Source organism: Crocodylus porosus, unplaced genomic scaffold, assembly GCF_001723895.1.
Source record: "Crocodylus porosus isolate Cpor-Errol unplaced genomic scaffold, CroPor_comp1, whole genome shotgun sequence".
Classification (NCBI taxonomy): Eukaryota; Metazoa; Chordata; order Crocodylia; family Crocodylidae; genus Crocodylus; species Crocodylus porosus.
This window is the reverse complement of record NW_017728886.1, coordinates 103,730,864-103,745,140: the sequence shown is the minus strand read 5'-3', so window position 1 is coordinate 103,745,140 and position 14,277 is coordinate 103,730,864. Positions and strand designations below refer to the sequence as shown.

At 40.3% G+C, this 14,277-nt stretch overlaps 1 protein-coding gene across 1 annotated transcript in view; it reads left to right on the top strand.

Annotated features, from left to right (window-relative positions):
* GABBR2 (gamma-aminobutyric acid type B receptor subunit 2) overlaps positions 1-14,277 on the top strand; it is a 1,005,856-nt gene that overhangs the window by 765,637 nt on the left and 225,942 nt on the right. Inside the window, exon 13 of the mRNA XM_019540184.1 lies at positions 10,872-10,994. Within this exon, the coding sequence (XP_019395729.1) occupies positions 10,872-10,994 (123 nt within the window). The remainder of the gene's footprint in view (positions 1-10,871; positions 10,995-14,277) is intronic.

Genomic DNA, 14,277 nt, shown 5'->3' with positions numbered 1-14,277 from the left:
GAAATAGGCATTGGACTTGATGTTTTGGTAGCTTCCCAATGAGCTTGCACGGGGCCTAAAGGTTTAGTGCTGGACAGCCATTGGCTAAAACAAGTGTATCCTGAATGGTTACTTTGGCCATAGTTACATTATTATGTGCTGGAAGGAGGAAAGGAAGATTCCTTCCCTGAACAAGACATGGTTATTTTGGTCATAAGCTGCATGAATTGCTCATCATTGAATTTTACCATCCAGGAAAGGATGAGTCAAATTGACAGATCTTGTGTAAAGACTCCTTCAGAACACCCAGATCTTCCTGAGGAATGAATGCACTTACACAGTTTCATAAGCCACTGCAAGGGGATCGTAGATGTAACAAACTTCCAACAATCTCTGTTGATCATTTACAAAGAGCAGTTTTCTGAAGTTAACAGCTGAATCAAACCTAGTGGATTGTCATGAGAACAAAAAAAGGCAGATCTATCCCATTGCTAAAATTAAAATTCCTGTTCTAAATCAGAGTTCTTCAGGAAAAGGGGGGGTGGGGAAACAAATTAACAAAAAATACCCTTTCTTTTCTTAATTATTCTGACATAGCTGAACCATTTTTTTTCCTTAAAATATTTCAGAACAATTCAGCTCAAGGCAGAAATCAAGTCTGGAAAATATCAAACTGAAAAGTTGAAGTTTGGCAAAATTATAAAAAAATTATTAGAGAGACGTTTCTAATGAGGAATGTAAGACAACCTTAACCATAGTGATTGCTATCAACTCTGTACTTAATAGTGTGTCAATACTTTCAATACCACTATTAGTATTGACACTACAATTGTGTTTGACTAGGCATGTGTGTAGCTTATCATAGAAAGAAAAGAGGATGGAAAAGGAAAGCTCTGGATATTAAACAATAATTAGCATGTACAGAGAGTCTAAAACACTCTAAAATGACACTGGACATACAAAGCTGGAAGTTACTAGTAAGGCTATCTTAGGGACAGTATCCAAAGCACTCAACTAGGGAACATTTTTTGTTTGCGCAAGTTATTTATGGGAAACAAAAAGTAGGGAATTATTTTCCACAAAAAAATTAAGATTAGAAACTCTTTATATGGACAGGGAAGACTGAAAGGAATACAGAGTGCATGTAAGTGAAAGCAGCAAACATTATATGCTACTAAATAAAGGTTGACAAATCATGATTAAAAAAAGAATAAAAGACTTCACAGAAAGGACAACACGGCTGATTGATAAATCTGCATTATCCCCAGAGAAGAAAAGATCATAAGAAAGCAATTTCTCCAACAAAATCTGCAAAAGGTTTCAGGTAAAAGTGAAACTAGATCTATTAAATATGTTCCTCTGAATTTCTACATCTCACAATATGAAAATCAACAGTGTATAAAAAAACCCGAAACTGCCAATTATATTAGAAGATGCATTTTAAATTTAAATTAAATTTCTTGAATGGAGAATCAGTGTGCTATAACAGAAAAAGCACAGGACCATATGGTATATACAGTCATAGTCTTAAAAGTTTCAGACAAAATCTCCTTTTACTAGTTAGTAGAATCCATAATAAAAATTACAGAGGAATATGGCCTCCTACAAAGAATGCAGTAAGCTGCCATTATACAAGAAAGACTGATCAATAAATGACCGTGGAGTTTGCTGAGCAATTTCTTTTTTTAAACGGATAAGTATAATATACTAAAATATTAACAAGAAAATTGGGGAAATAATCATGCATGAAGATCAGTCAAATTTTATTACTCTGAGGAAATCTTTATCTGTAATGTATATTGAATTTTTCCTCTACAGCAATGACAGAAAAATCCCCTTTGCTATGATGCTGACAAGACCTTATGAGTGAGGCATGTATCCATGTATTTGGACTCAATTGTAGAAAAAAATAGTCTTCTCACTCTCAAAAGCTAACATTTTGGTAAGAAGTTTCCACACTGAAGCTAGATTGTTCTGTCTCTATGAAGTCCTGCCTGGGTACAAAGTGGACCCAATCCATCCATTTAGGAGCTCTGGAAAAATATTAAGTTGGGAGGCACAACTTTTCTCATTTTTTTCCTGGGGTGTTTGGAGTTACAAAGCGGGCGTGGATTACACACCATCCATTAGAGTAGCACAAGTTGGTGTCTTCTTTGCTCCCCACTCATTCCTTCTATCAGCCTCTTTACTGGTAATTTACTGGCTGGGGAAAACACAAAATGAGCAGTACCTGGACCCACTGAGGGCTGTTGGACAGATTCTGTTTTGTGTATTGGGCCATAGGTGGATTCAGGTCCCTAACTCACCTTAAATATCTGAAATACACCTAATGTGAAAGGGTGGGCCCTTGTCCTCCTTCTTGCTGTTTTTTTTTGACTCCATCTTAAGGGTCAGATGATAGCATATTGCAAAAATAGACATATTCTTGGATTTTCAGGATTTGAACAGGGTGGAATAAAATTTCACTTAGGTACCTAAATCCATTTAGATGACCAATAGATGGAGGCTGCATAATTCTACCTTGGCAAGAATTAATAACAATCCAGAAAAAATACTAGTTGAGAGAGGCCCCACATAAGGAGGTCCACTATGCCCACCGTAATTTGCTGTGGTAAATAAGCTGGTAGCTAGAAATGAAAAAAGTTAAATAAAAATTATTAGACCTAAAACTGAATTGAAATATAAATTACCCAAACCACACAGCAAATTATATAGTGTATATCATGGTGATACATATGGTGACATATATTGTCTATCACAATGATATACAATACATAAACCATGCAGATGACATATTGTAACTACTGTAACCTTGTTTTCAGTAACAAAGTTTTTCAAGATCTTGTTATACTGGTTGTTTCCAAATCACAGTTTTCATAGGGAGTTTGCTTGCCCTCTAGAAGGCGTCTCTAGTTCCAATATAAATTAATTTAGGGAAGCTCTGTGGGCTGTTACAGAGGGAGTCAGACAAGACTATGAAGCTATAAATTATTTTTCATTTACTATCTATGTTAATGAAATATAACATTGTAGAAATGTTCCAAGATTTCATATATTTTTTCCACAGGCCTCTAGAAAAATAATTTTATGGGTGCATATGGAAATATACACACTACACTAATTTTTAAAACTAATTTCTCTTCTCCTAAAACAGGAGAGGATAGAAAGAATCTGGAATAAACAATCTAAATTAGGTAGACAGTAATGTATTGTGTATAAATTGATTGTTCCTTGCTCCTTACATTTTGTGTGTGATCTGAGTAAAAATATCATAACTTTTTTCAAAAAGACAGAAGGAACTGTTGCTAGTTATGTATGAAACTTTAAAATAGCTCAATTTTTCAGTAGACTTTGAAGTCATTGCTAAACAATTTGGTACATTTGATCAATCTCTGTACACCAAAGAAAGACACTTTAACAAACTGGTTTTTCCTCAGTTAATTAAGAAAAGCCACTTCTAGTAAATAAACTCATAAAATGGATAACTTAATAAGAATTCAGGAGATAGAAGAATGAGTTTGACTCTTCATGTCTGATTGAAGCTCTTTGAATACAGATTATCACCTATTTTTAATAAGACATCTCAAAAATAACTAACATGGGTTCTGGGAGGAGTTTTGGATGCACTATTCCAGACAGATGTAATGATCTAATTTAAGAAATACTTTGATGGTAATAATACTTTAAGGATAGAGTAATTAGCAACTGTAAACACTTTCAGTACATATCTTTGCTCAATAGGGAATGAATAAGTATTAGCCATTAGGGCTGTGCGAAACAGCACCGTTCCGTCTCGACTTGCATTTCAACATTTCCACAAAACAATGTTTCAGTTCAAATTTCATTTTGATTTGACACTGCTGTTCTGTTTCGTTTTGTCTAAACAGTTTCGCTGTTTTGATGCTGTTTCAACATTTCGCCCATAGTCTATAATGGGGAAGCACAAAAAAGCCTATAACTTGGTTATTTCTGGGCTGATTTGAATGGAACTTGCAGGAATGGTAGCCCCTTCAGAGGGCATGAAGCCTGCCAAGTTTCAAGGAGATAGATCCAGGGGTTCAGGGAAACTGCACCTCAAAGTCTTGAAAGCAAAAAACTCATGTGTATGTGTTAAGCCACAGCAGGGTCCAAACTGAAGGAGTAGTAGCCCCTGCTGAGGCAACGAAGCCTGCCAAGTTTCAAGGAGATAGATGCAGAGGTTTCGGAGAAACTGCACCTCAAACTGCAGACAAGCAAAACTTGTGACATGGGTGACACTGTGTTAAGGCGCAGCAGGGTGAAAGCTGCAGGGATGGTAGTCCCTGCTGCAGCCATGAAGCCTGCCAGCTGTCAAAGAGATAGGTACAGGGGAAGTCTGGGTTCTGGGGCCCTGCACCTCTAGCTGCTGACAGGCAAAACTTGTCATGGGTGGGTGACCCCGTGTGTGTGTTAAGGTGCGTCCTCACTCAGCTGACACCAAGTCAGAAAGCAGGGCAGTTCAAACAATGTTGCCTTTTATGCAGTTTTTCCATCCCTCCCCCAGAGCACTGGGATTGGAAGGGACCTCAGGGAAGAATGACAGTCACTGGCCAGCTACACAGTCAAAAATAAGAGCACTCCTTCCCCTTCACTTCCCCCCCTTCCTCTCATTACTGTAGTTTCCGTTTCCCTGCAGGCAAGCCCAGCTTGAGCTTTGAAACTCAAAATGTTTAAAAAATTTTTAAACATTTTGACTTGCCTCATTTCAAGTCTGTTTCGAAGCTCTCTGTTCATTTTGATTTCGCTGTTTCGAGCTCGAAACGAGTTGAAACAGTGTCAAAACAAAACTGCCAGTGAAATTTTGCACAGCCCTATTAGCCATGATCCCTGGTAAGACCTTGTTCTGGACTTGGGTGCATAAAGCATAAATTACCATGAAAGATAACATATTTAGCAGCTTCATCCCTCTACCTCTCCTGGTGAGCCTGTGCCACTGTGCAGAAAAAGAATTCAAAGTTTATGGGGCCAAAACAAGAGAGCAGATAAGTGGAAGCATTCCAGTATAGTGTAGTAGTTAGGATGCCCAGCTAGCTTGGGGGAGTTCTGGCTTTTGGCCCCTACATTTTTTATTAAACAGTCATTAGATAAAATGCTATTGATTTCAGCAGCACTTAGGTGACTAAGTAGGGATTAGTTACTTAAATATCTTTCAGGATCTAGGGGTGCAGACAGAAGTGACAATTTTCACTGGATCTGGCCACAGAAAGCAGTCTATGGCTGTGACCAAACACAGTTTCATGGCAGACAGCTTCAAAAATGGCCAATCCAGTGAAAATCTGACCCCTCATTCCATGAGATATCAGGAAAAGATGTTTCAAAAAGTAGTGTATTTTGTAATTTGTGTCGGCAAAGCTCCCAGCCTGTTGCTGTTTCCAGAATGGGAGGGGGAAAAGGGAGCAAGGGAAGTTCAGTCTGGGGGGGGGTTCAGCCCCTCCCCACAGGGGGTGGGATAGGTGTATTGGATGAAGTGATGGGGGAACTCCAATCCATCCACCCCACCCTTCAGCACCAGCTGGGGAAGCCCAAGAATGAGATCCCTCTGCTGCCATTCCCCCTTCCCATCCTGAAAACAGTCAGCACTGGTGGAGATCTGGGGCTGTTGCTATGGGAACCTGGCTGCAGTTTCCCAGCCAGCAGCTAGATTCCCCTCCCCACTGGAACCAACAGTGAACTTCTGATTGGTCTTGGATAACCGTGTAACTCAGGACGCTTTGCAAAAATAGTTCTGAGTTGCAGCTTGGAACTACATTTCTCTCTGCACCCTAGGTCTTGGATGGAGTTTCTGGATCCCAGTTGGGATTAGATGTGAACTAAGTGCTGACCTGCTCAGTCCTGTCAAAACAGGATAGTTTTATATATACTGGGCACTTCTGCATGTGCATTTGATCCAAGTTCAGTTTACTTGCAAGTAAGCTACTTGCAAGTAAACGCTCCTGGGCAGGCTCCACGGTGACCGTCTCTGCTACAGCCAGAGGGGCTTTCACTTGGTTGTGCTCCAGGCTGTTGTGGACCACCATGGCACCTTCATGAATGTGAGTGCCAGCTGGGTGGCCATGGCCCACAACACCTATGTGTTCTGCAATTCTGCCCTGCCAGCCCTGGTGGAGAGTGGCTACTTCATGCTGGGGATGATTGTGGTTGACGATGGTGATCCACTGCGCCCAGAAGTCCTTAACCTTTATGTGGCACTGCTGCGCTGCCCACCCTCTCACATCTGGCCTGACAGCCCCTCATACACATGGACGTTGGAGCACACACCCCTCATGAAATCCCAGTGCACCTCTGCATTCACCCCACAGCTCCACAAGGTCACCACTCTCCTCCTGTGACCAGTTGGGGGCCTGGTTGGTGGGCACAGCTGTGGGTGATGACGAGGCCATCAGGGCTCCAGCACAAGCTATCCAGGCCTCTGTGCAGCTGTCCCTGGGCAGTTGCCTGCAGTGCTTAGCACAGGGACATGGTATGGGACTGGGAGCTGCATAGTGAGGCAATGCCCCATAGCAACAGAAGGCTCTGGGCAGGTTCCTGGGGGTAGGCTGCAGGCAGCTGGAGCTGGCACCAGTGGCCAGGAGCTTCCTGCAGCTAGGCCTTGGTGCTAGCAGGCCTGGCAAGAGCCTGGAGCGCCCTGAAGCCCTGGATGACTTGGGCCTGGCAGTGTGGCACTGGCTGGCAAGCCAACTCTCAGGATCTCAATATTGCGCTGTTAGACAGGAGGGTGTGACACAATTGCACATATACAAACACACACATCAATTAGGCACATACACACACACTACCAGCTCAGGCACATACACATCCAAACCAGCCTAGGCACATGCATACCTATCACTAATTCAAGCCCATACACACTACACACACCAAAAATTAGACAACAATCAGTTGTCAATACCCACATACTTCGTACATGGATTACTAATTCGTATATCGCACACAATGATATATATATTCACTGGTTCATACACATACCACCCACCTACACGTGAGTTCCTAATTTGGATGGTACAGTATATATGTGTGTGTTTGGGGTACTTGGGATACCTGGGGGAAGGTTAAGGTGAGAGAGCAAGTGTAAGGAGTGAAAGTTGCTGGAACCGGGATTAGAACTGGTAGACTAGAGAGAAGCCAGGCTGAAGAACTGAGGCTTGGGGTTACTTAAGGTCAAGTGGCCCCAGGGTTACTCAAGGTCACTGGTACAAGGGAAAAAGCCCGGTGGCAAGGAGGAAACAGCCAGGAAAGAGAGACAGGCTGAAACCTGGGAGCTTGGGGCTGAAAACAGAGGCAGAGAACTGGGAGCTTGGGGGGCAGATAAGTGGCGGCAAGGAGGAAACAGTCAGGAAACAGACAAAAACCCAACTCAGGGTTTCGAAATAACAGGTTTATTAAACAGACAACATACTACACAGCCCCATGAAGTTATTGGTTCACACACACACACACACTCTTACACAATGGCAGCAGTGGAAGAGTTGGAGTCCAAGTAGAGAGGGATAGAAAAAGGCAGAAATGGTTAGGGAAGTAGAGGGAATGCATTTTAAAAAGAAAAACTGGGGGTTTTGCTACAGTGGCAGGGCTGCCCAGGAACAAATCTACTCCTGGTTGGCATCTACACATGCATTACTGCACAGTAACTAATCACAATTAAATTTGCTACTTGTATTTGCAGGTAGCAAATTTACTCATGAGTAGCATCATTTAGTGTGCAGTAAGTGTGCACATGTGTAGACACGTGTGCTTACTACTTAGTAAACTCCACTACTGCACAGTAAAGCATCTTCTGTAGATGCACCCACAGAGTTGCAGCTGCAGATGCCTGTGGACTTTTAGACTAGGGATAGAAATTATACATAAATTGGTATAAGTGATCGGAAACTGGTTCAAATCTGTAACACAACAGATGCACATAAACTGCTTTCAAAATGGCCAAAACCACTTTAAGATAAACCTATATGGATGTAGTATTGGACTTAACTGATTTAGATTAAATTGGCTTATTGAACTTCTGTCCCAGAGCCCCTTCAGATTCAAGTTAACTCACAGACCCCCAGCATCTAAGGATGCTTTGCACCTCCCCTGCAAGCCCCCCTTCAGGGTGGGCAGGCTAGCCTTGACCCAAGCTGTCTGGTCCAACCAAGCAGGGAGGCATGCTTTAGCACCCCCCAACTTCTGGACTGGACCACTGCAGGCATGTGGCTGCATTTCTAGAATCAAAAGTGAATGTCTGTTCACTTGCATATTGATTCAATCTACATAGCTTAGACAACTTATGAAGATTGAATCGACGCAGCCTCTGGCTTTTTGACTGTCTGTGCTTAGCCTTAAATTCAAACGTGGAGAATTTACATCTCCAGGATTTGGCATCATCTGGGTGTGGGTTGTCAGGATTACAGTTTTGGACTATGGCATCTATATTCCATTTAAGTCCCACCCGGCATGCGCACATGTTCATTAAAGTGCTGTAATTACAGCACATTAAGTATAGTACCTATAATATCAGGTACTAACTTAATGCACCATAATCAGTGCTACTGTGCAATAATGCCAGTACGTCATATATTCTGTGATGCTAATGCATAGTAAATTCACTGTGACATGCTAATGTGCAATATAATTAGTCTACTGCACTTTTAGTGTCTCATGTAGACATGCCCACTTAGTACTTTTTAGATATGGCCTTCTGTGCCTATTGTCACAAATCCCACTGGAGATGCACCTCTGTACTGAGGGGTAGTCCATTGTCAATGTGTTACCAATGTTCCACTTAGCCCTATTTTGAGGGCTTAGGTGGGCCTTAAGTAGAACTCAGATTTGGAATGCTCTTCTACCTAATCTTTCCATTAACATCACTTAGAGTAAGACAATTGTCTTACAATGGGTCCTACCTAAAGGGCAGGGTATAGTCATGCTACCCAAAGATTGGAAAAGAAACTAAATGTGCCTGAGAGCCACATTTCAGTCTCTGCTTCCCCCTTTAGTTCAGAGCGGGGAAATTAACTTCATTAGCTGTTTTATTGGTGTAGTTTCTCTTCATTTCAATCTGTTTTTTGACCAGTTATGCAAAAGTGAAATAAAACAGAGTATCAGCCAGTTGCCACCTGTTTTGCTCTGTGTTTCCATCTATGAAAAGTGTATATTCCTTTACTTCTCCATATTCTCCAAGTGAGTAAAAAGCAAAAATCATGTTGTGGCCCATTGATTATACAAGCATTAGAAATGTAGATTTTAATAAGAAGAAAATGGCAATAGCACATCAGGTAACTTCATTTTCATTGCCTGATGGACTTAGCATCAGATGATGATGGTAAGTCTCCAAATGGTTTCCATACTGAATCCAGGAGCTTAATGTGAAACGGAATGTGGTATGGTAGGCTTCTCTACAGTGAATAATTTGTTTCTCTGAATAATATTAAAAATAGGAACTTTAAGAAGTTCTGCTCATCTGTATATTTCTAGTTACTAATCTTTTAAAATAATGTTGCAAATATATGTAAGTTGTGAAATGACTGTTTTGGAGACAGTTTTATTCCTGATATTTCAATGGAAATGGATTACAGGTATAATAACAGAAAAGTTTACAGTTTGAATTAAAAGTAGCAAAACAAACTGTAAACTTTAAGGATAAGTTTATGAAAGGTTTTTATGAAAGGTTTTTATTTCCAAATGACAGAAAATGAAATTATATATACCTCTTCTTGCAGCTTGATAGAAACTCACTGTAAAATAGATTTTATTATAGGCTGGTCTAGGAGATCAGCCTGTTATTCACAGTTCCTAATATATGACTTTAGTTCAACATGCCAAACTTTAACCATATGGAGTGACATTTTCCAGACCAGGTGTCTGTTTGAGTACTTTTTTATTGGTACAATTTCAGCCAAAACAAATCAGCTGTTTCTAAGGAAAAGGCCACAGAAAGTACATACTCTTTTCCATGTATTAAAATATTGTAGCAATGTTTGCTTTAAGCACTGAATAAGACAAGGTCCTCTAGAAAAAAAGGTGCTATGATCATGATTTGTAAATCAAAGTCATAATTCATACACATAGAACTATGGTTGCCAAGAGTTTTGGTTTGATGCTTTCTTATTTTTTGAGTGCTTGACTTTGCAACTTTAACAGTGTTCTTTTAGCATGGTTTTGTGTGTGTAATACCAGAAAATATATATAAATTATATTAGAGTTCAGTAAAGCTATCTGCAAGTTTTAGTTTTTTATTTTGCAAAGGAACTCTTTTCTAATGAAGTCAAGACACACAACAATTGAAGTCGAATGTTTTGCATTCCATGTGCAAAAGGTATATTTGTCTCCTTAGCCTCCTTGAAAAAGTGCTGAGCATTTAAAACTTTCCAAAACCAAATCCTCTTTCACTTGAGGCCAAGCAAATGTTTCATCTGCAACTGTGAAAGTTATGAGCAAGTGAAAATGGGATTTCTTAATGGAAGATGAATTGCTACTTTAACTATAGCTTTGCTACAGGGAGAACTGCAATGAATATCCTTCTATAGGTGCACCCAAACATATAGCAGTTGATATTTACTGTAGAAACATCTTCAGTTTCTGGGATTCTGAAACTGAGCATTAGTAAGTATCGAGTCCTCACAACCTCCTTCTAAAGTGTTTCTATGATCTTTAGACACTGCACATAAACAGGAGATGAAACTACTGTATCGTGTAAAATCACCTCCTGATCTTCTGTAAACTTCTGTAAACTTTAACTTTTACCTCCTAATCTTCTGATATTTCTGGTAAACCTTTCTCTATACATTATTAACAAGACTATTTATCAATAGTACATTTATTTTGCTACATTTGAGAGAGGCTTTGCAGGAATCTCAGTCATGGGAATGCCCTTTTTTGCTTTATTTTTGTCACTCCAGATCATTAAGGACCAGAAGTTGCTGGTGATAGTTGGAGGGATGCTGCTGATTGATCTTTGCATCTTGATTTGCTGGCAGGTAGTGGATCCCTTAAGAAGGACAGTGGAAAAGTACAACATGGAGGTATGTCATGCACTCCCAAGTAATGCTTACTAGTGTATTAATATTTGCTTCTGCAGCTTTCAGGTTGACCTAGTTAAGGATGCATGAGAATATATTAAAAACATCACAGAGAGTTTTTGGTAATTTCATTTTTGCTTTATTTTCCAATGATAGAAAGACATCCTATCTATATTCTAAATAAGGTGCTGCATCTGTCACTTTAAGAGGTTTTGAATGAAATAATGCTGTAAACACAGGAGGTTTCTCTGCTAAGAGTCTTTAAGAGATGCTGTTGCAATAAATAATAGATTATCAGAACCCATTAGCAGATTTCAGTAAGAACTCATGCAAGGTAAGTGCAGGAGAGGTCACTGCTTAGACTGCATTCTTATTGCAGATGTTCAGGAATTGTATTACCTTTATCTATATTTACTTTCAATAATAACACACACACCCACATGCACACTCATTAACATGTATCCTTATTGCTTCCATTTTACTGTCATTCCCAGAGAGGTCACACTGGAGTTATCAATTGTCAGGAGACTAATTACATAACACCACCTGTGCCTAGTTTCCAGAACTGTTGTATTTTCCTTGATAATAGATTCTGGAAGTAGGAGAATGGTCTCAAGAAATATAGGATCCTCACTGTGACGAAGAGAAAAAAATTGCATATATACTTTCTGTATGAAAGTCAGCACGTTTGGAAGTGCCTGAACTTACACCTAGCACATCACTAGGAAATAGAGATGTAATAACTTATCCAGAAGTGATTTTGTGTTGGTCAAAATTTACTTTTCTGGAAGGAAGAAAATTATATTACCATCAGTGCCAGTAGTACCGTAAGACAAAGTCTGAGAGCTTATTCCATTATTTCTATATTGCATCATTTTTTTGTGAATGGGTTTTAGGGGGGTTTTTTTGGAAGGAGGCATGATTTGTTTCTCTTTTAGGTAGATATTTTTTTTAAACATTTTAGAGAAGTGTCTCCTAAAGTTAGATGTGCTCTTCCTGTTGGAGTACTTTGGAGCTGCCAGCAGTTCTCTCAACTGTTCACAAGAGGTTAAATTTTCCTTTTTAAAAGGTTGAGTCCAGATTCTATTCCTCCCCCTAAGACGTCCAAGTTGTTTTTGCCCTTAGCACAACTGACACATCTTAGCACAAATAACACATCTTACCTCGTGAAAGAGCTCCTATTCAAACTGGAGAGACATCATCCTCCCATTCTCTCAACAGGCAGCTTAATTTCAGCATCCAGTCTAATCCAGTTTGCTCAGAAAGGAGATGTCCTTTTGGGAACCAGCTCTCCCAGACAGAAGATACTATTCTCTACAAAGACCCACCCATCTTTTACCCAATAACCTAGTAATTTGGGCACCTGCCCCGGAGATGAAAGATCTGGATTTAGCCCCCTCTCATTCTGAGGTAGTTTGAATCCACATTTCTCATATCTTAGAAGAGTGTCCTTATGTGCAGATTGTGAGCTAAGTAAGGATGAGGTACCTACCCCTCCTTCCTATTGACCATTGGATCAAAAGGAAGACAAGAGTCACTGGGACCAAAAGAAGAACATGCAAGGTGGAGCCTAATTCAGCAGCTCAGTGATAAAGACCTTTTCTTGGAAGGCAGGGAGCCCTGGATTCTGGTCCCTCTTCCAGTTCCCAGTGCATTCTGTGCATTTTCCCCAGTGACTGTTCAGTGCAAAAAGCATAATCATCACTGAGAGTAGGGACTAGGATCCGGGGCTCTCTCTCATCCAGGAAAAAGGTTGTCCTTAGTGGGCTACTTAGTTAAACACTGCCTTGTAAGGCCCTTTCTTTGCAAATGGGAGATGTAGATTCCAGCCCCGCAGGTCAAGTGCCCACTGACTAGGCCATTGACCAAAAGATAACCTAGCTCTCCTCTTTTCCACTCCCAATTGGCATGATTTTTCTCAGTCTAAAGAATCACGAGCTTACTTGGAGTTATGTGCTTCCTCAATGGGTTGGATCTAGGTGGTAATAGATTCTTAGGTGGCTTTTCTGCATTGCTTCAGAGTGTGGAAAAGTAGTCCAGGACTAGTCTGGTCTAAAATGGAGGCCTGTGAGAAACCTAGGCTTCTTCGCAGTTTTTTTTGGTCTGATGTGCCTGGGTGAATTTAGTGACTTGAATGGTTAAAGGCCACATAAGTGCATCTTAGTTGTCTTAGAGGTAGAATAGCATCTAAGACTTAAGCCGCCAACAGGTGTATCAGTAAAGGTGCAATAGGATCTGCTGTATGATCCCCACATTCATGCTTTCTACCATGCCACATGTGCATGGCAGGAGGCATGATTATGGAAAGGAGCATAGATCCCACTACACCTTATTGCCAGTGCAGAAGGAACCCAGGATCACTTTGCTACTCCCAACAAGTAGCAAACTTCCTTGGCTGGGAGCTCCCCATCAGCTAGCATGAGCTCCTAGGGCTGGGAGCCTGCATCTGCTGATGGAGCTCCCAGCTGCGCCCTTGTAGGTGGGAGCCCCAGCATGGCCATAAATTCAGTTAATGTCATGATAGGAACCAGCCACGAAGTTAGTACACATTTTTGTGTAGTAAGCTTGTGGTATACTTCTTGTTTTATCATGCCATTAATTGCATTAACATGTGGCCAGGTAACAAATTAAGACACAATTAACTGGTTAATCACATCTTAAGTATAACATATGCCAGGGGACTTAGTCTGCAAGTCTTTTGGTAGTAAAGAAAACCTTGACCAGACCTGACTGAATGTGACTAAATATATTTTATGCAGAAACATCTCCTTGAATCTGCAGGAAGTCTGAAACAATAGCTAAGTGTCAACCACCTCATTCATTACTGTAAGAGCTGACCAATGATAGTTTAAATGTCAGCATCGCTAACTATTCTGTTGCTCATCAAAACATATAAAAATGAGGAAGTATAATGTGATGAATGGCTACAAATCATCCTGATTTGGTACCACTCATGGGTGGACTTGAGGGATAATAGCCTTCATTTTTGCTCCTTAAGAACCCAAGACTGAAGAACCCAGGAGTGTCCACTGGTGTAAGATGTTTCACTAAAGAAAAAAATAACAAGGTTGCCACTTGGCAAAAATAACTGTGAAGTAATATTTTAAACTGGAAAATTAGTGTCTATTTCAGTTTTAAATAATAAAGTAATTTTTATTTGAAAAGTTCTTAAAAGTCAACATGGAATATGCATGTCCATAAAATACAAATTTGAGGGAACAGTTTAAAAATATAACTGAATTTCAAATATATACCTTTTGCTTTAGAAACCCTCATGAGGGCGAGA